Raw genomic sequence first — 26550 nt, forward strand, 5'->3', positions numbered from 1 at the left:
GCACAGCATATCACCAAAGGTCTCGGTCACTTATCCCCACCATGAGGCCCAACGTTATATATATATTATACTGCAATGAGTTGGTGAGAGACTGCAAAGTTAAATATAGGCAGTAAGTTTGAATGCCTTAGCTGTGTGCTTTTCATGCAAAAGAAGGAAGTAGTGCAAAATTGTTTCTGTGATATGAGTAGTCATTCATGTTTTGATGTTGTTGAAGCAACGACAAGGATGACAGCAGCAGCAGAAATCGAAACAAAGGAAAAAGAGGAAAAGAAAGGGAAATATTGAAATAAGCAGGATTTTCAATAGTGATTTTATTAGCTTTAAGTGAAGTTAACAGAGTATTACAGAAATTATGTACAGAAGTTCCAAAGAAGATTGAATTGTTTTGGTCTGTTGATTATAAAATGATTCTTGAATGCTTGTTCTGAAGAAACCTACAAGCTGTTTGTCCTCTAATTACCCATTTTACCTTTAAACAAAGGTAAACAGTGCATGCACCTAATATTTCAGCAAAGTTTGGTCAAATAAATTTGGGACAAAAATATAAAGAAAATAAAATAATAGTAAAATAAAAATATACACATTTAAAGTAAAATGTTTCAGTTGTGTGTTTAAATAAGCATTAAAAAAATATTCCATGAGAAATCATAGGAAGGCAAAACAGTCAGAAAGTCAAAACTCTGTTTAAAAATGAATGAAACAGGACACAAGCATATGAAAAATTAACATTTAAATATTAATAAAACTGTAATATATTTTTTAAATCATTATTTCATAAAGGACTTGTCATTATCATTATTATCATTTTAGTCTTTTTCTGTTTACTGGTAAATGGCTCATTTATTTTACTGGAGTATGGAGAGCAGCTTTATTTCCCGTTTCAAGACTTGAAATTCTATAAATAATAACCTAAAAAAAATATCTTTTTTCTTTTAATCTGTTCATCTTTCAAACACTGAAACTAGAAACTAAAAGCTACACTGCTGCCATGAAATGATCTGGGAAAGGCTTCGTAGCTTCAACATACAAAGGAATGCTTATTACAATTCTTCCCTAATGATTGCTGTATTGAATGCATTGGTATAATTGTTAGTGTTGTTTTGGTTTTTTTTTCATGTTTTATAAACTTCATCGATGAAATAGATTCATGAGATTTAAAGAAATCCATCACATATGATGCATAAAGTATCACATATAAAAAAAGCATTGCTTTTTCTAAGAATTATCTCAGTAATATTCTTGAAAATATACTGGGGCACAACAGTGATGAGTCGAACAACTGAGATGTTAACAAAAGGAGTTGAAAAAAAAAACACAAACCCCCAAAAGCCTGTAGTTATTGGGTTTATAAAACTGACATCAACACTTGTACATCAAAATATATTTATTCAGAATCAGATTCTTCATTGTCTGTAGAATAGTCAGAATCTCCACTAGCCTCCTCTTCCTTCTTATCATCATCATCATCAGAAATCTCCCATTGTGGGTGGTCCTCGATTATCTTGGCTTGTTTTACATCAAGCTGAATATATGAATATAAAACAAATCAAAATATAAGAATGTAGAAATGTTTGGGTTTTTTTTCACATTACTGGACAACTAATAATTTGTCAAATCATAACATGTGGACCCAAAACATAGAATTAAACAAAAGGTAAAAGTAGTAAATACAGAGAAATCAGAAAATAAGACTATAAAAGAAAAAAAAAAAATACAGAAAAAAAATTCTCATTTCTATTGAAACATAGTAAAACAAAAAGTCAAATTGTTTTGCTTCTGCGTGTTATCCAAAAAATTCGCAGTAAATAAAAAAACTGATCACAATATGAAAACTTATTAATCTTTCAGTTATGTAATATTTTCTATTGGCTTCATCTTAACAAGAGAATCAGTCTATACAAAAGAAAATAAATTTGGGGAAAATAATCACTAAATAAAACAGCTTGACTGTGCTGTTATATTCTAAAAATACTTATTTTTGGCCTGAAAACAGTAGGAAGATATACATATGTGTGTATACAATGATACAGATATGTCAGATGCATATGATAAGAAGCAAATAAATGTGTGTGTGTGTGTGAGTGTATTTTTAAATGAAAAGATGAGAAAAATAAATGTGAAATTAAAAAAAAGGAAAGAGCATAGAAAAGTAGAAAGAGAGTCGGTGGGAATGAGAGAAATAAACATAAGCAATGCAAAAAATCACTTACCCTTAAACCATGCACTTGGTCCGAATCTAAATAGGAATCAGATCTCAAATAGACTGAATAATGGTAAATGCCAGGTTTTCTTGGTGCAGAAAATTTCACTTCAATCTGCAGGAGAAAATATATATAAATAACATTGTCTTGGATACTAGCAGCAAAAGGGTTAATATTGGTAGGATATGTTTCATGAGAAAGGAATAACAACCGTAGCACATTGCAGATTAGGCTATCATCATCATCGTTTAATGTCCGCTTTCCATGCTAGCATGGGTTGGATGATTTGACTGAGGACTGGCGAACCAGATGGCTACGCCAGGCTCCAATCTGATTTGGCAGAGTTTCTACAGCAGGATGCCCTTCCTAACGCCAACCACTCCGAGAGTGTAGTGGGTGCTTTTATGTGTCACCGGCACGAAGGCCAGTCAGGCGGTACTGGCAACGGCCATGCTCAAAATGGTGTATTTTATGTGCCACCTGCACAGGAGCCAGTCCGGCGGCACTGGCAACGACCTCGCTCGAATGTCTTTTCACATGCCAGGAAGGCAACACTGATAACGATTATGCTCAAATGGTGCCATTTACATGCCATTAGCGCGGAAGCAAGACAGCTGCTCATACAAATTAATATTTCTTGATTAGAAATTTAATGCAATGTCTAAATCAAGATTTACCTTTTCTTCATACTTTAAGCTCGAAATAAACACAGGTGCAGATATAAGCATTTTCTGTTTCCGGTCGGCAATGTACAGCCACCAACACTCCTGTTTTTCCTACAATTCAACAGAAACATAAAGGATGTCATCAAATAATAAATGAACTCATTAACAAACATAAATCAGTCCTAAACCACTCCACTTTCCTTCCCAAAAGAATAGCCCCCTGGAATTCCCACCCTGCTCATATCTTAACCACATGTGTTGATGTAACAGAGGCTCAAGTGGCACATTAAAGTAACAATTTGACTGGTCCAAGAGGACCTGCAAAAGCCATGGATACTGCCTCTTCCTCCAGAACCAACAAGTCAAGAAAACTTTGTATTTTGCATGTGCCACGGAGTTATCTATAAATGTCCACACTCATATATAATATAGACATTCTCAGTTAACATTACCATATTCGAAATGGGTTGATGTTGCCCTAGGTATAATGTATTCCACAAATATATAAAACTGAATATAGAAAGTGTTAATGAACATATAAAGATTAAATTTTAGATTAGTTGAATTTTTGGTCACATCTTTGGTCATAAACAAAATGGGTGGTTTTAGAGGACATATATTATCCTGTTTGTGAGTTGATGAATAAATGAGATGTATAACCAGTGTTTAATCATATGCTTATTTAAAATATTAATCCTTGTTCATGTTTACAATGTAAACTATTGCAACGAATATGCCAAAAGTCAATCTAATCTTTCTTAATATCAGAATAGTTTTGCATTCTTTATATTAATGAAGCAACTTCCCATGATAAATTCCAGCAATCTTTAAAAATTTCTGTTCAGCAATGAAATAATTATTCAGTAGATGCACCTTGTACAACAGTAAACTATTTTATCACATAACACAACAGCAACGTGGTCTAAGCCCAAACAAATGAGAACAAAAAGAAATATAAACTATCATTAAATTAATCCCCATCTTCCAAAAACTTAGAAGAATATCTCCAAAAAGAAATAATTGTACTCACAAGAGGGAAATATGGACAATGAACAGGATGACTTTCTTTAGATTTTGTTTCTAAAATGGTTTCCTTCTTTATATCAGCCTGATACTTAGACCAGTCTTCATCATCATCTTTTGCATTAGCATTATCTTTCCAGTTGCCGTCTTTTACATCCTCATCAGAGTTTTCACTTCCTTCATGATCAGACCCATTTTCACTCTCTCCTTTACCATTCTCAGCCTCTGCTGTCTGAATTAAATGCTATATTTTTAATATACAATACACATACAAATCTAAGAAATCATTCTGCATACAGAAACATATGATCAGGTTTAAAGATCCCTGCACTCAATTCTACTCGTTTTCATCCTCCCTCTGGTTCGTGAAATAGAATTTGACAATATTTGTTCTCTACAATATTTGTTCTCTAAAACATAAAAAACAGACAGAGTTGGAACTCTTAAATAATATATATATATATATATATGTATGTATGTATGTACATTCATGCACAAATGTACATATCCATACAAATAAATCATCAACATTTAACATCCTTGTTCCAGGTCGGCATGCGGTAGACAGTTTGACAAGATTTGATGGGTTCGAGAACTCTAATATTTGCTTTGGCAAGGTTTCTGAGTGGTCGCTCATCTTAATGCCAATTATTTTACAGAGTATACTGGGTGCTTTGTTATTCTAGCAAGAGGTTCAACAATTGGTTGTTTTGACAATTGTTTACAACTTAAGCAATAGGTAAGGGACTTGTTTTCAGCTAAAATTAGCAGAAGCAAGCAAAATGTTATTTTGCCCTTAATTTCACACTTGCTTTTATAACAGATTTGATATATACTTGTCATGACATTGTAGATAATAGTCACAGCAGCACCAATACAATTTATTATAGAATTTATCAATTATATGACTTATTAAATTACTTTTCTCAAAGCAACAATCATAATTATACAATCAAGTTTAAACAGAAAATATTCAATTACTTCACTGTAATATCTGAAAATTATAAAATACCTCAGAACTAGCAGGATAAATAGTAGCAACAGTTCCTTTCTTATCCTCCTTACTCTCTGCTGCTGCTGCTGCTGCTGCTGCTGCCGCCGCCTGTGCTGAAGATGTATTAGATCGGGGTGGTGGACCTTTAACTTTCTTATTAGATTTCTTGCCAGATTTCTTGTTATTTTTCTTCTTTTTCTTTTCCCAGGGTCTAAGAGGTCTCCTCTGTGGAGATTCAGTGACCTATAACAAAACAAGATTCAACTGTTTTTACATCCATGTTTCCATACTTGAATAAATGGAATGGTTTATTAGCTGAAGTAATTATTTCTACAACTAGATGCTCTTTTCAAAGAAAAGGAGTCAATTCTAACAAGACACTGATTTGAGATACTTGTGCTAACAGAATAGTTAAACTAATAAAAAATAAAATATTGAATTCATTTTACTAGGCAAGCTAGTTTTGAACATTTTAGCATTTGCAAGAAATAACCTCAACTTCTATATATTGATGCACTTCAATCTGTATATTCTCTAATCATCTTTAGATGATATTCTGAGCTAGGCCAGAGGTTGAACCAGGAACTTTTCATCGTCATTCATCATTTAACATCCATTGTTCATGCTGGCATGGGTTGGACAGTTTGACCAAACTTGGCAAGCTAGAGTGCTGCACTAGACTCCAGTCTGATTTAGTATGGTTTCTATGGCTGGATGCCCTTCCTAATGCCAACCACTTCACAGAGTGTGCTGGGTACTTTTATGTGGTATCATACAGGCACTTTTACATGGTGCTACATGAGCATTTTTATGTGGCACCACACAGGCATTTTTATGTGGCGCTGCACGGGCACTTTTATATGACACCGCTGAGAATGCCAACTGAAACATTGTAGAGAGGAAGAAGTTTGACAAACAGACATCACTATATATTCATCTTGGAAAAAATATGGACTATCATCGTTGTCATCATTTTACCATCCACTTTTCTATGCTTGAATGGTTCAGACAGAATGTGTTGAGGCAGATTTTCTATGGCTGGGTGCCCTTCCAGTAACCACTCCTCATATATTTCCAAGCAATGTAATATTTCCTCATGGTCAGACATGTTCTGGCAGAATAATGGAAATGAATGCCACTGCATGTATGACAGTGACATTTATTCACAACTCTCATGCAATGTCAAGACAAAGACACAAACATACACTAACAGACTTCTTTCAGTTTATGATTACCAAGTTCACTCACAAGGCTTTGATCAGACCAGGCTCAGAAATCACTTGCCAAAGGTGCCACACAGTGCAACTGAACCTGAAACCATGTGCGTAGGAAGCAAACTTCTTAACTACAGCCACACCTGCAACTCAATAATGAAGTGATTGGTAGTGTGAGGAGATGACAATGGGCCAGGAGTAATCATCATCATCATTTTATATATCTTTCCTTGTGGCTATGGACTGGAAAGGATGTCACAGTTCAAACTGTTTCTTATTGAAGTTACTAGCACCTAGAGGGATTGGAGATCAACTAATTGCTTTAGCAAACTTATTTCATACCACCACTTGACTTTATTATTTTCTTTTTCTTTTTTCATGATAGCACAGATGGGATGCATCATAAAATCTCAAGTATTTGTAAATTCTTAAAGGAGATGTTTACTATCACCGTGTAGTCTCTTCTCTCCCCACCCACAAATAGTTGATGAAATGAATTTCTTGACTAGAAATACTTAGTAGCCAAACAGCCATATGTTCAACAGTCCATTAAATTTTAACTCCCTTGCTACTGTGCTTGAGAAATAGAATAAAATGTAAATCATATGAACCTGATAAGTAGTGATTCTCTCATGAAGTAAGCAATCTGTAACAAATACAGCAATTTATCTAATATTTTCAAGATACTGACATATATTTGCATGGAAAGCAAACATTTCAGATAAGATTGGGATGAATCAAATACAAACCCTGTTTTCAGCCTCTTCTTTTGCATAAACATCCTCGGCATCCATCATATCTTTCTTATCGTCCTTTTTACTTGGGGAATCTGTAGTGTTTCTAAAATGATCACCCATGCTTTCCCGCTTAAGGTTTACAGTCACAGTCACTATAGAACCAGCTGTGATGGTTGAATCATCATCATCAATGACTGAAAATTGAAGAAACAAAAACGTGTTACTAGCCAAATCAAATAACTTTTTTGTCTAACTAGTCGAAAGCAAAATTACAGAGACAACTCCTGCATTATCACTACAAGTTCTAGTTCAAGCATTATCAATACAAGCACTTGTAACAACTACCACCAGATATATCATGATAATCAAATTCATATTAAAAACAGAAAGAAAATGTTTGGATGAATACGTAAGTTTTAGCAACTTTCAAAACAAGATATCAAGACACCATGCAAATAATAGGTCTTTGTTAAGATATTATATCAGTAGCTGTTATTCAGTTTCAAAGGAATTTAAATCATAAAGTAAGATTTAGCTAAATCAAGTGACTGACATAAATACATACAGATGGTCTTTTGAGCATGTATGATCTGATATCTTTACTAAGGTTAAGCAATGAGCTTTGGAAAGAGATGAGGTTGAATTATCCAGTGTGCCAGCCATGACAGTCAAGTAATAAAATATGTCTTTATAAAAGAAAGAAATTTTAGTCTGAATTCCGGAGATATGCAATTATTATTATAGATGGATATATTAATATTCGCATTTTGGTTGTTACAGTCACAAGTTCCAGACGTTGCACCCTCCAGCCTTCTTTAGGTGCCTATCACATTTGGTATCAAACGCTAAAGTTGCAGTTCACCTAACAGTAAATTCAATCTCCATCATGAAGTTAATGTATGCTATATGTACTCTGGTTTAACATCTGCTTTCCATGCTGGCATAGACTGGATGGTTTGAGATGGAGCTGCCTAGAAAGGAGCTGTCCAGACTCCAACTGTCTGTTGTGGCAAGTGGCACCAGCAAGTTAAAGAATTAACCCTTTTTATACCAACCCACCCAAGGTCAATGATACAAACTTCCTATTTTGAAATTATCAAAATTAAAACCTTCCATCAAAATTGTATGTTAATTCATATTGCAAATACTGCATTAACAATGACAAAGTTATTTTACTAAACAATTATTTTCAAAATTAATTGAAACAAAGGCAGTGTATTTCAACAGAAATAGAGCAAAAGGGTTACTACAAGAATATCACTGACGTGCACAACTGTTTTCATTCCATCTTTATCAATTGATTTAAGGATTCCATTTGAAATTCCAAAAACAATCCCAGATATAACAAGCATCAGAAAATACAATAGGGAAAAAGTTGTAATCTTAACAACTAAGATGAGAATACAAGTCCAAATACATCAGAGAATAATAAAAAAAAAAGAACAAATTCTATCTTAATGTATGCCAATCAAATTCAAAGTATTAAAGAAAGAAATACTTCCATAAAAAGCAAAGTTGTAACAGAAATCTCCATAACAGATATTTCAAGAAATATCAAGTCAAGATGAGATGAAATAGTTACCTTCAGACTTTACTTCAAATGTTATATAAGGCATAGATGCAGCAACATCCAGTAAATTTTTATATTCTTCATCACTCAAGTTACGAAGAATGAATCGACGGTCTTCATCTTTCATGAGCAAAAAGTCTTTCACACTTCGAATATTTCTCTGAAAGATTACAAATGTATATTTTCTTACATATATATACATTATATATTTATATATATATATATATATATATATATGTACACATAATTAAAAACTTCAATATTTTTACATTTTAATATTTCTCATGAAAAAGTATTATATTAGTTCCAATATAACAAGAAATTATTTTAGTTTTTGTATAGATTGTAATGATATAGCAGGAACAGTGCTAACTGTTAGAAAAGAAATAATAGTTGACTGAACTCTCCCCTGTATATTACTTTTAATTTTACCATCCTGTGAGATTTGAAATAGAAATATAAAAGAGATTTAAATCTTGTAACGTAATTATCTGTATTATTCACATACATCAAAATCAATGAAAAAATATAAAGGTTAAAGTTAATGTTTGTCTATAATACTGAATGACTAGATTTTATTATAATTTTATTGTAAAATTTAAACTGCAGTTACTTTTACAGCTGTCAATCTACAAGTTAATGGCTCATAATAAAATTTCAAAACAAAAACCTTACTATTAACCAAAAGCTTACATTATACAACACAAATGAATAAATTATTAAACATTGTTTTTTTGACTAATACAAGAATAACAACAGATCAATTGTAAACAACAGTATAATAGGAAATACTGAGTGTAAAAAAAACCTTTACAAGTTTTGTTCAAAACTGATAAAACAAGAATCAATATCTTACTTTACGACAAACAAAGTATTTCAACATATCCTGTGTTATGTAAGGCAGCTGAAGAAGAGCAGGGGACTTCTCCTGAAGTGCTTGGGTTAGCAGCTGAGATAATTTCATTATATTTTCAAGAGTATCCAAAGTGGGCATAGAAAAACCTACAAGAAATAAAAGCATGCACAATTGTTTTTATATCATTAGAACAATTATCATCATTTTTAATGCTCACATGGGTCCGAAAGAAATTGTGGAGGTGAATATTTTACAGCTAGATGTCCTTCCTATTGCCAACACTTGCCCATTTCCAAGTAGGGTCACATTCCCCCATGAGCAGACATGTTTTCGTGGATTGAAAATGAAGGAAACTGCTTGTATGACATTGACACTCATTTACAGCTTTCATGCGATGTCAAAGCTAAGAGACACTAACACACACACACACACACACACACACACAAATATGATGAACTTCCATAGTTTCCATCAACCAAGTCTACTCACAAGGTTTTGATTGGCCCTTAGTTATAGCAGAAGACACCTGCCCAAAGTGCCATGCAGTGGGACTGAACCCAAAATCATGTGATTAGGAAGCAAGCTTCTTACCACACAGCCACACCTGTGCCTATATATGTGCACTAAAACTAAATAATTAGCAACAAAATTCAATAATATTCTTTGCTAATTATTATCAACATTACCCTTATTTCAATATCCATTTTTCCCACATTTATATTAATTGATCATACCAGCAGAATACAATACCGCCATTTGTCTCGATTCTGCAGATCTGAGAATATCACATGCCAACCAAACAATATTCTCATACCTGACCCTAGAATTTTTTCCCAGTTTTCTTGACATATTACTATATGTACCCTGCATTGTCAACTCTTAGCACTTTTCCCCCAACTAATCATTCAATCTTAATACACACCAAATTCTATGCAACCATCTCTCTTGCACATATTAGCCAGGGCCTTTTCTCAACTCAAATCAGCCTTTCTCATAGATTAACAGCTCATCAGGCAGATATGATGGTCACTTCTCTTCATCTGCATACAGCCTATATTTCACAATATACAGTATCACACATCTAATAGTCTGGCCTTTGAATGTAGAAAAAAGCTAAAATGGATTATATGAATAAAAAATAATCAGAAATAGTAATTTCTAATGTTAACTGCCAGAAGTGATCAAATAAGTTTAAAATGTTAACTACCAAAACTGATCAAATGAGATGAGTTTGATTCTTGGCCCTTATTGAATAGTGTATATATTTTTTAAACTCTTAAGAATCTAAAAAAAAATTTTTTTTTTAATCGCAAACCACCAGCAGAAGACAATGCATTGAACCAATCAAGCAATATAACATATACGTGTTTGATAAGTGTCATACATGAAACTATTAGCCTTCGAGTCACTTTGTAACTTGTTGCCAATTATCTTCATCATTTAACCTCCATGCCCAAGGCTGGCATGGAAATATAGGGAGATACAGATAGATAAGAATGAGGTAGTGATATACAGAAAGAGACAGAAAAAGATGGATATAATGACGATTGGTTTTCACTTACATTTGCCATGTACTGCTCCACCAACTAACTGAGGAACAACATTCACCATTTCATTTATCAAGCTGGGACATTTCTTTAATATATATTGTTTATCTGAAATAAAAGAAATATTTGTAATTTAATACAAACAGATTTTTCAAAATAACTGGAAACGTAGTTTTGCTTTAATTTAAACTGCCTTTGGCTTCATTATTAAGCAATAATGTAAAAATTAAGATAATATATTTTTTTAAGTAATAATCTAAAGCTCAAAATGATAATTAGGGCATTGCAGTTTTCCATGCTGACATAGGTTGGACAGTCTGGCAGAATCCAACAAATCAGAGGATTACATTGTTGCCTCAATGTCTGCTTTGGCATAACCTCAATGGTTGAATGCTCTTACTAATGCCAACTATACGGCCAGAAGCAGTGAATTATAGTACCTAGCTACACCCTGTAAACTGGGCCATTTTTGAATTCTTTTCCAAACAGACTGGCATGAAGTTACACACTCCAACCTCTGACAGAACAACATATTGTTTCCTCCTTCTGCCATTTCTACTGTTACACTCCCAGCTCGTTTATTTCTCCTTATCCCACCACTCATAATTATGCCCAATCCTGTAAGACCCACACCTGCCAGTGCTCCCACAAACCCACCCTAACACCTGCTTTCTAGAGTTCCTTCCTTGCAGCCAACATTGAATTGATTAAGAATGACATTAACTGTGTCAATTTCGCCAGTCTTGGAAGGCCTGCAAAGACAACAGGTGCAGAGCCCCACTTCAGACCAATACAGTGAATAACAAAAGCTGAAAATTATGAACATTAAGCTTTTAAGGATAGGACAAAATACACGCAAAAACAATTCTGAACATATGCATATGGTCAGTTCAAGTAGTTTTACAGTTTAGCAGTAGGAAGGGTATGCCCTTCCTACTGCTAAACAACAGCAGAATTAGTAAAAAATAAATTGATGGAAGCAGAAATATAGTGCTTTGAGACAAGACACAACACAACTGCTGTAGTAAAATCTGAATTCCTGATCTTGTGCTCAGTGTTCCAGTCACAAAATCTTGAATTCATTCATGGCATCATGTCAAGAATGGAATGTCATTGATATGGATGGTATAAATAATTACAGTGTGTGTGTAGCTTACCTATCTCCAGTGAGTCCGCTGGAAGACTTTTCCGTGCCATGTGAGCAAACAACAACACTCTGGCCTTAATACTGTAAGGGAAGCACAGTGGTCGCTCTTTATTGTTTTCACCTAAGTTGCTTAATTCTCGCATCAGCTGTGCAAATAAAAAAAATTAAAAACTCATATTCAAGCACCTCTTTATGAGACTATGAAGCAAAAGTTAGCCATTATATATATATATATACATATATGTAGATGTTTTGCAAACAACTTGCACATGCAAGTGCTATCAGTCAAGAACTCCGCATACTGGAAGCCAGAAAGTGTATTGGGTCATCAGGAGAGAATGCGCACAGTTTCGGCGCCAGCCTCTCGATGGCATCAATGTGCCCCCACTCACTGATATGAGGCCCTGCTTGCTAGATCAACTGGTTATTAAATACAGTTCAATATTCTTCTAGCCATCGCTCATCATCTCTTTTTAACCAAATCCTCTGGCTAGCCTTTTCCACCATAGTTAGGATATAGGTCATGGTGGTATATATCATCATCATGATCGTTGTTTAACGTCCGCTTCCATGCTGGCATGGGTTAGACGGTTTGACTGAGGGCTGGCGAGCCAGAGGCTGCACCAGGCTCCAATCTGATCTGGCAAAGTTTCTACAGCTGGATGCCCTTTCTAACACCAACCACTCTGAGAGTGTAGTGGGTGCTTTTATGTGCCACTGGCATGAGGGCCAGTCAGGTGGTACTGGCATCGACTATGCACAAATGATGCTTTTTACATGCCACCTGCACAGGAGCCAGTCCGGCAGCACTAGCAACGACCATGCTCAAACAGTGTTTTTACATGTCACTGGCACAGGAGCCAGTCAGGTGACACTGGAAATGATCACACTCGAATGGTGCTTTTTATGTGCTGGTGGCCCAGGAGCCAGTCAGCAGCCCTGGCAACAATCACACTCGAATGCTGATTTTAATGTTCCACTGGCATAGGTGCCAATCAGGCGGTACTGTCATCAGCCACAACAATGATTTCACTTGCCGCAACAGGTTTTTGCAAGCGTAGCTTATTGTCCAATGACTGAAGGGTACTCTTAAATGGGCTGGTTATACAGCACTGGCACAGGCCACGGTTATGGTCTCACTTGGTGGCTTGTCGGGTCTTCTCAAGCACAGCATATCTCCAAAGGTCTCAGTCACTTATCATTGCCTCGGTAAGGCCCAATCTTCGAAGGTTGTGCTTCACCACCTCATCCTGGATGGAACAATATTGTAGACAGGGCCATTAGAGCAAAAAAACAGGCCTGGAAGAGTTGGGGTAGCAGGAGAATGTATCAGATAGCCAAAAGGGAAGCTAGGAGACAGTTATAGCCAAGGGAGTAGCAGAAAAGAAGAAGTTTGCCAATGTTCAGTGACATGAGGACCAAAGAAATGTAGTATTTTGGATTGCAAGACAGTGTGTGAGAGAAAACTGTGATGTCATAGGAGAGAAATGTGTCTGCATGGATGATGGTACTCTTGCATTCAATGATTCTGCAAAGAAAGAGGCTTGGAGCTGGCATTATGAAAGACTGCTGAATGTGGAGAATGAATGGGAGGAGGAGAGTCTGCCAAAGGTTGACCCAATTGAGGGACCAGCTACACGAATCGACAATACCTTGGTCGATAAAGCAATTAAGGATATGAAGACAAGGAAAGCAGCTGGCCCATCAGGAATCACCACTAAGATGCTTAAAATATTGGGTGGTGTGGATTATGGTCTTGTCACCTGCATTGTAAATCAGGTGGCATGTAAAAAGCACCATCCGAACGTAGCTGATGCCAGTACCACCGGACTGGATCCCCCCCCCCATGCCGGTGGCATGTAAAAAGCACTATCCAAATGTGATTGATGCCAGGATTACCTGACTGGTTTCTGTGCCGGTGGCACATAAAAAGCACTCACTACACTCTCGGAGTGGTTGGCATTAGGATGGGCATCCAGCTGTAGAAACATTGCCAGATCAGATCAGAGCCTGGTGCAGCCACTGGCTCTCCAGACCTCAATCAAACCGTCCAACCCATGCCAGCATGGAAAACGGATGTTAAACGATGATGATGATGATGATGATGATGTGTGTGTGTATAGAATCAAGTAAAGGTAATAAACCTCATAAAGGGATCATAAATCCAATGAAAATACTGGTTAGTTAACACTCTATAAAGAGTTCAACTATAAGGTAACCATATAAATTGTGGTTTATATATTTAAAGAATAAAGAGAAAATGGAGAGGTAATTAATAGAATTATTTATTAATTATAAAATATGACAACATCTCTGACAGCTGTTTTGATCCAGAGATGTTATATTTTATAATCAATAAAAATTTTTATTAATTACCTCTCAATTTTCTCCTTATTCTTTATGTATGTGTGTATATATATATATATATATATATATATATATATATATATATATAAAACACATATATATATATAATTATATACACACAATACATACTTGTATATGTCAGTACATATGCAGGTCTATATATATATATATATATATATATACACACACACACACACACACACACACACACGTTTTTCATCACCAAATTATTTGCAAACATGAAAAATAATCCGTTTCAAAAAGACATCATTTTCATCATCTGGGTCATTCTCACAACATACAAGTTGCACAAATCACAACTGTTTCCTCACATAAATATAGATATATTGAGTTAAGGGTTAGCCATTAGTAGGCATATAGGAGAAATAAAAGAAACTAGTTCATTGCAAGCTGTAAATGGTTGCATTCTCTACCTGTTGGCATTTTTTTTCCTTCACACCACAAGAAAGTACCTGACTCTAAATCCCAAAGTTAGTCAACCAAGTGGCCATAGAGTAAATACTTGGTTAACCGATTTTATTTCAGGCAGTATAGTCATTTCTATCACAGAATTTTGAATTTTCTATATATGTTCTGATAAATATTTCTTCGTGCCTTCCTCTCAAAAGAATCTTTATCAGTATTATTCTTCTGCTTGTAGATTTATCTCACAGCTTATGTGGGGTATATCACATTAACTACAAATAATTTAAGCAGTGTATCATTCACCAACACTATATCAATAAAATTTTCTACAAGTTTACAAATACATCTTTTTATCTAACAATACCAAAAAAAAAAAAAACAAAAAAAAAAAACAGAAAAAATGTAAAAAGAATTACAAAATTCATCTCACCAGACTGCTGCCACTACAACATCACTAGCTTCAAGTAACTTATGCTCTTAGTAATGCAACAACTTCTAGTAAGCTTTGTACCACCTCCACCCAAGCCCACTGGATAAAACCATTCTCCTGCTTTTCACCCACATGTTTTCTCTATAAACATCAAAATACAGCAGTTCAAGCTGAATGTTAATTGCATCAAATTCATCCATGATGGATGACTTACAAAGGTTACCAGTGATGTTCTTTGTCTTCGTCCAACTAAGCAATAATAAACTCAAGCATTGTTAAAATAAAACAATTATACAGACAATATAGCAGGTATTAAATCCAATGATAAAATTATTCAGACAATAGAGTTAAGTGTCTTTTCCATCGACATAACACACTGGATATATAAGTATATAATCTGATACATACAGCAGGAAGTTCCTCATTGTCACTGGGCCGCTCCACAATCTCAGCATTGTGCAATCTGTCATATTCCCAAGAAGAAGCCAAAATCATAACAACACCTTAAAAAAAAATTCAATACATCAGAATATAACCAATTTTATTATAGTAAATTATTTAAAAACAAACAAAACATCTATCTTTTTATGTAATTCGCTTATCACTGTAGATGAAATGACTGAATGGAAATGATAAAAAAAAATATTATATGTACTTAATTGTCATTAGAGATCAGATGTTACATAAACAGGCTTCTTATTACACAAACTTACAATAGAAAGATAAGCAACTTTTATTATTATGCTAAAGTAATCATTACATGGTTTCAAATAAAAAGTGTCTAATAGAAAGATGAGAATTTTAGCAGTGTATGTGAACAATGAAACAGTACCTTGTCTAAATAGAATAGAGAGTTAAATTGTGATTATTATCTAAATGATTTCATAAATATACCTTGATCTAAAAAGTTTAATGCACTGAGGTTATTTACAACTAAAGGTATAATACATAGAGACAATATGGAATACTCACGTTTAAGATGCATGCTTGGTGACTTGTTAAAGAAATACAGATATAAATGGGTAGTATCAAGTAAAACTTGATCAGCACTGAACTTGATTGAACGGTACCACCATACACCCTGTAGATAGATAAAAAAAAATATATATATATATATATATATATATATATATATATATATACATATATATATATATATATATATACATAGTAATCCCTCGCCATATTGTGGTTCACTTATCGCACACACAGAATATTACGGTTCATCTATCACACACTCAGTATATTGCGGTTCACCTATCGTACACTCAGTACATCGTAGATATTTTTGGCTAATATACGTAAATTTATATCACAGACTCCTCAGTATCTCAAGAGTTTTTGCGGCCGATACGTATTTATAATTTTTTTAGATTCTAATTATTTCTGTGGTAAAATAAGCATTTTCATGCCTAAAAATTAATAAATAAAAATAGAGTACAGTACTGCACAGTATAACAATTAAAATATATTAAAAGAAAATACGCAGTGTACCATAGATGAGTAAACAAAGAATAACAGAAAACGAAACTCGGGAGGCAGGTGTGTGGTACTGTTTTGCATTTATAATAAAATAAATGGTTCTAGGTAAATTTCACAGCGGTATATTCCACCAACGGACAGTCTTCCAATATAAGCTTCTCCCACTAATAATCACTGTGGTCAGTTTGTATAAACCATGGGTCAATACCTATGTTATTTAACCTGCCTGTCTCTCAAGTCTTAAAGAGAGAGAGAGAGTCTGAAGGTGAAATAGAAAATAATCTTTATAACCTACTTGAATTGAGATGGGATCACTTTAATGTACACCCATCAAGCAAGAATCTATGAAAAAGACTCATCACAAAATTTCAAAACTAATATAATTTGGAATAAAGAAAGAAAAGATTAAATTTTAGCACACATTTTATTATAAAAATCAGATTAAAAAAATAACAGTGAGTACATTGTGAAGCAGAGTTAGGATAAGAAAGTTTAATTGATCTAAAAAAAAATTTAAGACAAATTGTGTGCAATACTTCTTAAAAATTGCAGAGAGTTTTCATTTTTGGGCCGGATATGACCAGTTTAAACACTTAAAGGGTTAAAGTTATTTCACTTTAGTTTTGTCACTTATATCTTTGGAAATGGATTGGGTATCAAAATTCTCATTACCATTCTCTAAAATTCTTTCATGAAATATCAAACTGGAAAAAAACAAGTCTATATGAGACACTAAGATAGAATTAAATCAGTAAGAAATATAAAACTTACCACAATGAATGGTAATAGTATCATGAACACCAGACCATAAACAGCAAGCACCTATTAAAAGTATAAACAGAAGTTTATTTTTTTTAAATCATTAGAAGTTTATCATTATTCATAATATCACATTAATCAACAAAATATCTAGTTTTATATCTTTTATTCCAGCACGAGATGCATTATTCAGCAATTTGTATTTTTAACAATTTCTGTTCGTTTGTTATTAAGTCTTAATTGGAAGAAGCAATTAAGAGATATTCACCTAAAGGCACAGGTATGGCTCCGTGGTTAAGTTTACATCTTTACCACATCGTCTCAGGTTCAATCACTGTGCGGCACCTTGGGCAAGTGTCTTCTACTATGGGCCTGAGACAACCAAAGCCCTGTGAATGGATTCAGGACACAGAAACTAAAAGAAGATTACTGTATATATATAATGCAGGTGTAACCTTGTCTTAACATCATGTGATGGTTGTAAATAAGCACCATTATCATATAAATTATGTTGTTTGTTTCCAGTCATCCACGGAAAAAAATGTCTAGTGATGGGGAAATATTACCTTACTTAGAAACAGGTCAGGGTTAGCAACAGGAAGAGCATCTAGTTGTAAAACATCCACCTCAACAAATTCTATCTGACCTATGCAAGCATGGAAAAGTAAATGCTAAATGATGATGAAAGTGTCTGTTTAATGTTAGAACTCAGGCAAACCAATTATACTAATTTGAAAATCTGTGCCTATGTAAACAAAGAACAGATGATTACATACATACATACACACACACACACACACACACACACACACATACATACATACATACATATATATATTTGGAGAGAAGATTTTTTTCTCAAAGAGTTAAGACTGAAATAAGAACCTTTTTAGAAAATCGAAAGTCACTAATCTTTGGGAAGAGATTTCACAAAATGTGTGCAGATTTTGCTTTTATAGATGTGCAAGCACTTTCAGTTCTTAACGTTTTCAAGCATATGTTATTATATATAGTGGAAGTTGTTAACCAAAGCAAGATTTGCATCAGAGGAAGAAATGATGCAAGTTACCAAATGTGGAGACCCTTGATGTGGGACATGTGATTTAATAGAACAGGGACCAGCCAAAACATTCAAGAATGAAAAAGAATTAAAGGTGAATGCAAATATGAAATGTAAAAGCAAAAACCTGATATATTGTATCACATGCCCACAATGCAACGAACATTATATTGAGGAAACAAAAATGAAACTAACCAACTGTGTAATTGTGCACAGATATTAAATAAAACATCCCGCACTTAGATGCATACCATGTAGCGATCATTTAGACACCCATACACAAGGAAAATTTACAATTATCCCACTTCATAAAATAAATGAAGAGAACAACCTTCTCCGGAAGGCAAAAGAAGAATATTTCATAAGATTTCTGAGTCTGAAACTAAACAGGAAATAGTCAAAACAATTTTACTGAGAACAACTTCCACTATATTTAATAACACATGCTTGAAAACATTAAGAACTGAAAGCGCTTGCACATTTATAAAAGCAAAGCCTACACACATTTTGTGAAATCTCTTCCCAAAGGTTAGTGCCTTTTGACTTTCTAAAAAGGTTCCTTACTCAATCTTAACTCTTGAGAAAAAATCTTCCTTTCCAAATATAGCATCAGTGGTGCTTCTACCTGGCACAAAACTGAACTGCATCTCATCTAAGCAGACTTTCTCCCTAATTAGTTGGGCTATGACCCTCTTTGTGACCTTCATCACCTGATCCAGTAATTTGATACTCCTGTAGTTATTTCTATCTAAAGCATCACCTTTACCCTTGTAGCAGTTGACTATTGTGCTGCTACACCAGTCATTGGGTATGACTCCATCATGAACTACCTGGTTTACAATACGGGTGACTAAGCCATAGCCCACACCACCAGATATTTTAAGCATCTCAGTAGTGATTCTTGATGGGCCGGGGGCTTTTCCTGGCTTCATACCCTTAATTGCTTTATCTACAAGGGTGCTGTCTATTCGGATAGCTGGTCCCTCTACTGAGTCAACAAATGTGTCCGCATGGATGATGATGCACTTGCTTTTAATGATTTTCCTCCTCCCGTTCATCAGTCTTTTATAATGGCTTCTCCAAGCCTCTTTCTTTTCCGAATCATTAAAAGCAAGTGCACCATCATCCATGCAAACACATTTCGCTCCTGTGACATCACAATTTTCTCTCACACACTGTCTTGCAATCCAAAATACTTCAGTTCTTTGGTCCTCACGTCGTTGGACATTGGCAAACTTCTTTTCTGCTTTGCCCTTGGCTATGTATACCTGTCAACCAGCCTCCCTTCTGGTTATCTGGTACAGTTCCCTGCTACCCCCACCCTTCCAGGCATTCCAGGCCTTTTCTTTGCTCTACCGTATTATTTCACCACCACATTACTCCAGGTCTGGAAGGAACTTTGCACCATCCGCAGACTTGGTCTGTGGCACTCTGTAAGCTGTCCCATCCATCCATACATATATATATATATATATATATATATATATATATATATATATATATATATATATAACCACCATCATTTTATAGCTCAATGCAGGTGTTATTTTTTCCCAGTTTTAGTTACTATATCATGGCCATGCTCTGACTTCACCTGCTTGAATATAATTAACTGCATTGACACCAGGACTTACTTTCTTCACTTCAAAAGAATAAAAGGCGAAGTTGAATCAGGTACAATTGGAACTCAGAAAATAAATGGTTGTAACAAAACCTAATGACCTTTGTCCAACACTCAATTTTGCCATACTCCAATACCACCATCCATATAAAATACTATACTTACCCATACAGAATTTTCTCTTTCAACAATCCATTTTGGTAAAGCAATACCAAATCGAGTAACTAGTAAAAAAACATAGAAATTTGGATTTAATTTTCTCAGTAATTATAGTTATTCTAGAAATCTTCAAAAGGCAGTTAAAACGGAAAACTATTCTATTTATTACTCTTCAATTTAACAACTAAAACAAAAATATTCAAATTTAGAGATGATTACTTCAAATAATTAACATTTAATCTTATATACATTACGAAAACCAAATATAATCTTATACACATTACAAAAACCAGATATAATCTTATACACATTACAAAATCCAGATATAAAGTAGGTTATGCTAAATTAACATATATATAAGAACATCTTGATTTAACACCATAAATTTCACAGTAAGTTTGGTTTACAACACAATAATATAACTCCAAACATATTGATAAACTAAATTTTTTATACTATATACCTCCAGGACCATCAGGATTGCCATATTCTTCCCAGTTCTTTCGTGATTCTTCATCTGTTAATCTAAAAGACAAAATTTTTTAATTAATTTACACAGTGAAAAAAGTATATTGCTATTTTCTTTTACCTTACATTTAAGAATTTCAAACCATGGTCTCAAAAAAAGAAAAAAGAAAAAAAAATCAGTTATCTTAAAAGTTTTCATCAAAAATACAAGTATTTTGTAATGTGTTTAAAAGCAAATCTTGAAATTACAAGAATTGAAAAGAATTTTCTGATTATACTATTTATAGTCTATTTTCACATACTCTTTACATTCTATTAAGTTATACTTACGCAGCATATGCCTTTGCTATCCGCATAAACTTTTTTGAATCTCCAGACTCTCTGTCAGGATGGTATATTAAACTGAGTTTCCTAAAGGCCTTTTTGATGTCTGCTGTGCTTGCCGACTTTCAGTAAAAGTTAAAAAAAAGGAGGAAACGAAATTTATTCGAATGCCATTAAATAAATATCAAAAATATATAATCCAAACATCAAGTGAAGACTAATAAAAAAAATGCAATTATTTTTTTCCTTCTTTAATGATTTGGTTGGAAGAAAGAAGCCATGCCCAGGGCCCTTGCAAATCATTTAAGACTAGTGACAACTTGAAAGAAAATATAGACAGGGAAGGAATTCCTGAGAGTTGAAGTTCAGTGGAGAAAGAGTTGGCAAAGTGATTACTGTGGTGCCTAGAAGATGGAGATAATATAATTGACAAGGGAAGTAGAGATGAGTGAATAAGCACCTGGACAGGAATGACACAAAAGTAGCTAGCTCCATGAGGTAGAATTCACTGTAGTAGTTTAGAAAAGACAGAGAGAGGATACAGAATGCTTGTAGGTGAGAGATAATAGCAACTCCATGCTAATCAGTCAGGCAGCCATTTATTGGATGTTATCTAGAATGTTCACAATTCTATCATCAACATCAACTCAGGTATGAGAGCAGTATTCTATTATAGGTCTCACCTGAACATTGTAGCGAATTAATAGCTGTTGGGAGTATTTTACAGCATAAAGAGCAACTTTCTTTATGTTGTGAGTGTGAGTCACTAGGAGAAATAATCAGCGATAGTGAGGTCTAGTATTTGTAGCATCTTTGAAGTTGTATGTTATCAAATAGTCAGTTACAAATTTGTTTCTTTCATAAATGCTGAGATTGCATCTTTGTCCAGTTAAAAGACAATATTGACAAACGTTCATTGAGAAAATGTTTTTGAAGTCTTCTTAGAGTCATTGCAGGTTCTGCATGAGAATGAGCATCGTTAGAGTAATGACAAGTAGATCTTTCAGGGACATAACTAAAGTTTAGGCCACAAACACTCATGTAATGCACAATGCAATTAACAATGCCCAGTGAGCTTGGTCTAGCAATCAATAGAATTGGAAGTACCCACCTCAATTTTATTTGTTAGAGAAGTACCAAATCATCATTTTCGAGAAAATCAAATGGGTATCTAAATCATTAACTCCCAAACTAATAAAAATTCATTAAAATGTTATGATTAGTTGACAAAGAAACCAAGGGAAGCTATTTAACAGACTCAAACTAGCAACATAAAAAAAGTAACTGGTTAATAGCAGCTTTCAATGGCTCAAAACTTGGGGGTAATAACTATATTTATAGTTAAGAGTGGGCAAACATAATGAAGAGTCAAAAAATATTCTTGAGTAACTGAAAGATAAGAGGTAAAAAAACAGTAATGATTATAATTCTTTTTTTATTAAAAAGAAGGGAGATAACTCCAAATGTAACTTGAGCGAGTCTGCTTTTTTGGTAGTTACAGTGACAAACCAGAATATTTTAGTTTTACCAGCTCTGAGAATGATAGAGGGAGTATAAATTTTGTGTGAGAGTTATTGATTGATGAAGCAATTTAAAATAATGATGCTGGAAAATTTCCTAGAGATGCCTTCTGCATGGAGGACGTATAAGCTAATTTATTTAGATTCATATTCTATAGATCTGCTAATTTAAAATTTTGTTTTAGCTACAGAAGTGCATTTTACAGCTAAATGTATTAATAGATAGTAGAAGAAGGGTCAGACCTACATAATAAAAATGTATTAGTGGTTAATTTAAAAAGCTGTTTGGCATATTTAACACAAGGAAACGTTTTACAATATATTGCAATATTATTCACCATAACTAATTAAAATGTTAGTTAAAATTGGTATTTAGAGGACCGATTGCAGAAGCTACCCAATTGTTTGTTAAGCATTAAACAAATTACTTTTGAGACACTCGTAATTATAACAGTGTATAATTGCAAAAGCTACAAACTGTACAAACATGCATGTGAAAAAGAAAAAAAAGAACAGCTGTAAATACACTAGACGCAATGAGTAGTTCTGGGTTGAAGACATACAAAATGTAAAGTTGCATATAGGTGCAGGCATGGCTGTGTGGTTGAGTAGTTTGCTTCCCTTGTGCCCGTGGCATGTGCAAGAACTTTCGAGCGAGATCGTAGCCAGTGCCACTGGACTGGCTCTTGTGCGAGTGGCACGTAAAATACACCATTTTGAGCGTGGCTGTTGCCAGTACCGCCTGACTGGCCTTCGTGCCGGTGGCACGTAAAAGCACCCACTACACTCTCGGAGTGGTTGGCGTTAGGAAGGGCATCCAGCTGTAGAAACTCTGCCAAATCAGATTGGAGCCTGGTGTAGCCATCTGGTTTCACCATTCCTCAGTCAAATCGTCCAACCCATGCTAGCATGGAAAGTGGACTTTAAACGATGATGATGATGATGATGATTAAGTCATAGTGCAAGGTACCTTGGGCAAGTGTCTTTTAACTATATCACCAGGCTTACTAAAACTTAGTGAGTGTATTTGGCAAACAGAATCTGAAAGAAGCCCATTATGTGCATGTCTCCTTGTCTTGACATCACTTGATAGTTGTAAATGAGCAACACCAATATACAAGTAGTGACCTTCATTTCCAGTCAGCTATAAAAAACATGCCTTGCCATGGAGATACAATACCTTATTTGCAAACAGGTAAATGTTAGTGACAGGAAGGGCATCTGGTTGTATAAAATTTATTTCAACAAATACCATCCAACCCATGTAAGCATGGAAAACTAGATATTAAAACAATAATGAGGCAGTAAACTCACCCTATCAACACTCAACTCAGTGAAAGGATCATATTCAACATAATCCATCTGACTCATTGAAACTTTGTAAAGTAACAAGAAGAAAATAATCCATCCTAGAGCAAGTCCAATGTTACTGAAAAACAAGAGAAAAAATATTTCTTTTAATATGTCATTAAGTAAGATAAAGACCAAAATATTAGAAAATAGCAGGAAGAAGACAAATGATGTGACATCAACTGAATAATGTAACCGGACTAAGAATCATGAAGAGTTGTATCATGAATTCCTTAAAGACAACAGAGATAAAGAAACTATTGTTGGCTATGTATGTCTGCCAAAACATTACATATAAGAGATAATTTAATAATACATTTTTACATCTCATTAAGTTACAACTGGACTGGGTTACTTGAATGTACATAGGTTTAGACTTAGCTTTTAAATTAATGGTAGTAAATAACATAGACAAAGTAACAGAGTAGAGTGATGAGGGGAAATTAGATAGAATGTGTAACAGGTAGAATTGCATACCCCCTATTGGCCAGCCTAAGAGGGGCAGGTGAGATCAGGTCCTGGCAGAGAGCACTCAAAGCCTTACATCTTGAGGAGAGGCCAACTACAAGTCAATTAAAGGAGTTGTCAATCTTAAAATTCAGTTCAATGTGTACATATATATATATATGTATATATATATATATACTCTCTGAGTGGTTGGCGTTAGGAAGGGCATCCAGCTGTAGAAACTCTGCCAAATCAGACTGGAGCCTGGTGTTGCCATCCGGTTTCACCAGTCCTCAGTCAAATCGTCCAACCCATGCTAGCATGGAAAGCGGACGTTAAACGATGATGATGATGATATATCAGGTGTCTTCTATCTCTCTTACTCCTACAATGACCTCTACTCTTTAGTACTGGCTGATTCCATGCCACTTCTTAGACACTCCTGATTCATTCATCTGTCATTCAGCCTGTGCCTGCCATTACACATTTACTCCAGGCTCCATACAAACCACTACACACAACTCTCCTTCTCCAGACGTCATCACTCTCAAACTTCCTTGCTGTTCCTGTTATCCCTGCAGTTGTTATTTGTAACTAGCCAAGAGTAACCATAACTGCATCAATATCACCCAGTCTTGAAGGGTCTGTGAAGGCTATGGACACAGTCACTTCCTACAGTCTAATGAGACTAAAAGAAAAAGAAATGAGGTATTTTTGTGTTTCTAAATGATCTCAAACAATTTATATAAGTGTCTAAATTTTTAGACTTATCCAACTTAAACTGCACAGAATAAGATAAAAAAGCAAAAAGACAAAAATAAAGTAGAAACTTACATCCCCTTCTGTTTGGCTTTTGTCCATGGTTCACTGACTTTTAATTGTCTTTGTTTTTCTCTGCATGGAGGGCATATACACTTTTTCTCAGTATCACTAGCACTATCTACAATTGAAAAGAAATACCAACTCAAATAAAGTATGTGCATTGCTGTTCCATTCTGCCACAATTTCAGAAGACATACATGACACATTGGTAATTCAAAAATTAATAAACAAGACAAAAATTCCTTTTTCCATAGATGCAAACAAGGCTGTGTTGTTAAGAAGTTCACTTTGCAACCATGTTTGATCCCTCTGCATTGCACTCAGAACAGATGTCTTTGATTACAGCTTCAGGTTCATCATCATCATCATTTAACATCTGCTTTCCATGCTGGCATGGGTTGGAATGTTTGACTGAGAACTGGTAAGCCACACCAGATTCCAATCTGATTTGGCATGGTTTCTCTGGCTGAATGCCCTTCCTAACGCCAACCACTCCAAGAGTGTAGTGGGTGCTTTTTACATGCAACTGGCATGGGTGACAGTTACATAACACTAGCATCAGCCATGACTATGATCTCACTTGCCTTGACAAGTCTTCTCAAATGTGGTATATTGCCAAAGGTCTTGGTCACTTGTCATTGCCTCTGTGAGGCCTAACGTTCAAAGAGTGCTTTTTACATGCCACTGGCACAGGTCCCAGTTACACAACACTGGCATCAGCTTGACGGGTCTTCTCAAGCACAGCATATCACATCAGTCACTTGTCATTGCCTCCATGAGGCCCAACGTTCAAAGATCATGCTTCACCACCTCATCCTATGTGTTCCTGGGTCTACTTCTTCCACTGTTAGAGATCATCACTTCTTCACACAGCTGTCCTCAGCCAGAATTTAGTAGACAGAAACTGTGCAGAAGTTTGTCATGTGCATGTAAGGCATACCAATGTTGATGCCACTTTATGTCCAGTAACTTAGCAGTTCAACAAATAGATTTATATATAGCAGATTGAAGTATACTGATATGATCAAGTAAAAATATTTGAAGTGGATACCCAAGTATATAGGAGCAAGCATGGCTGTGTGGTATGAAGATGGCTTCCCAACCACACACCTCCAGGTTCAGTCCCATTGTATGGTATCTTGGGTGTCTTCTACTATAGCCCCAATTCGAACAATGCCTTGGAAGTGGATTTGGTAAGTGGAAACTGAAAGAAACCCAGCATGTGTGTGTGTGTGTGTGTGTGTGTGCCACAGCACCACTTGACAACCAGTGTCAATTTGTTTACATCTCCTTAACTTAGTAGTCTAGATTAAAAGAAAGACAGAATAAGTACCAGGCTTAAAAAAATAAACACTAGG

General features: G+C 34.8%; 1 protein-coding gene across 2 annotated transcripts in view; it reads right to left on the reverse strand.

Annotated features, from left to right (window-relative positions):
• Positions 1-296: 296 nt before the first annotated feature.
• Positions 297-26550, reverse strand: part of LOC106868117 (translocation protein SEC63 homolog) — a 32027-nt gene continuing 5773 nt past the window's right edge. The window contains exons 2-19 of one of the 2 annotated variants that reach the window (XM_014913247.3): positions 25205-25310; positions 23888-24002; positions 21060-21175; positions 20725-20786; positions 20268-20326; positions 17434-17484; positions 16153-16261; positions 15589-15683; positions 11968-12103; positions 10826-10918; positions 9264-9409; positions 8420-8567; positions 6850-7031; positions 4905-5129; positions 3900-4124; positions 2882-2980; positions 2214-2318; positions 297-1525 (exon numbers count right to left, since the gene is read on the reverse strand). In XM_014913247.3, coding sequence (XP_014768733.1) covers positions 1388-1525; positions 2214-2318; positions 2882-2980; positions 3900-4124; positions 4905-5129; positions 6850-7031; positions 8420-8567; positions 9264-9409; positions 10826-10918; positions 11968-12103; positions 15589-15683; positions 16153-16261; positions 17434-17484; positions 20268-20326; positions 20725-20786; positions 21060-21175; positions 23888-24002; positions 25205-25310 — 2210 coding nt within the window. In that variant the 3' untranslated portion in view covers positions 297-1387. Of the gene's footprint in view, positions 1526-2213; positions 2319-2881; positions 2981-3899; positions 4137-4904; positions 5130-6849; positions 7032-8419; positions 8568-9263; positions 9410-10825; positions 10919-11967; positions 12104-15588; positions 15684-16152; positions 16262-17433; positions 17485-20267; positions 20327-20724; positions 20787-21059; positions 21176-23887; positions 24003-25204; positions 25311-26550 lie in introns of both variants that reach the window. The other variant, XM_014913246.3, reaches the window with a different exon arrangement.

This window comes from Octopus bimaculoides, chromosome 2 (assembly GCF_046866305.1).
Source record: "Octopus bimaculoides isolate indiv1 chromosome 2, ASM4686630v1, whole genome shotgun sequence".
Classification (NCBI taxonomy): Eukaryota; Metazoa; Mollusca; class Cephalopoda; order Octopoda; family Octopodidae; genus Octopus; species Octopus bimaculoides.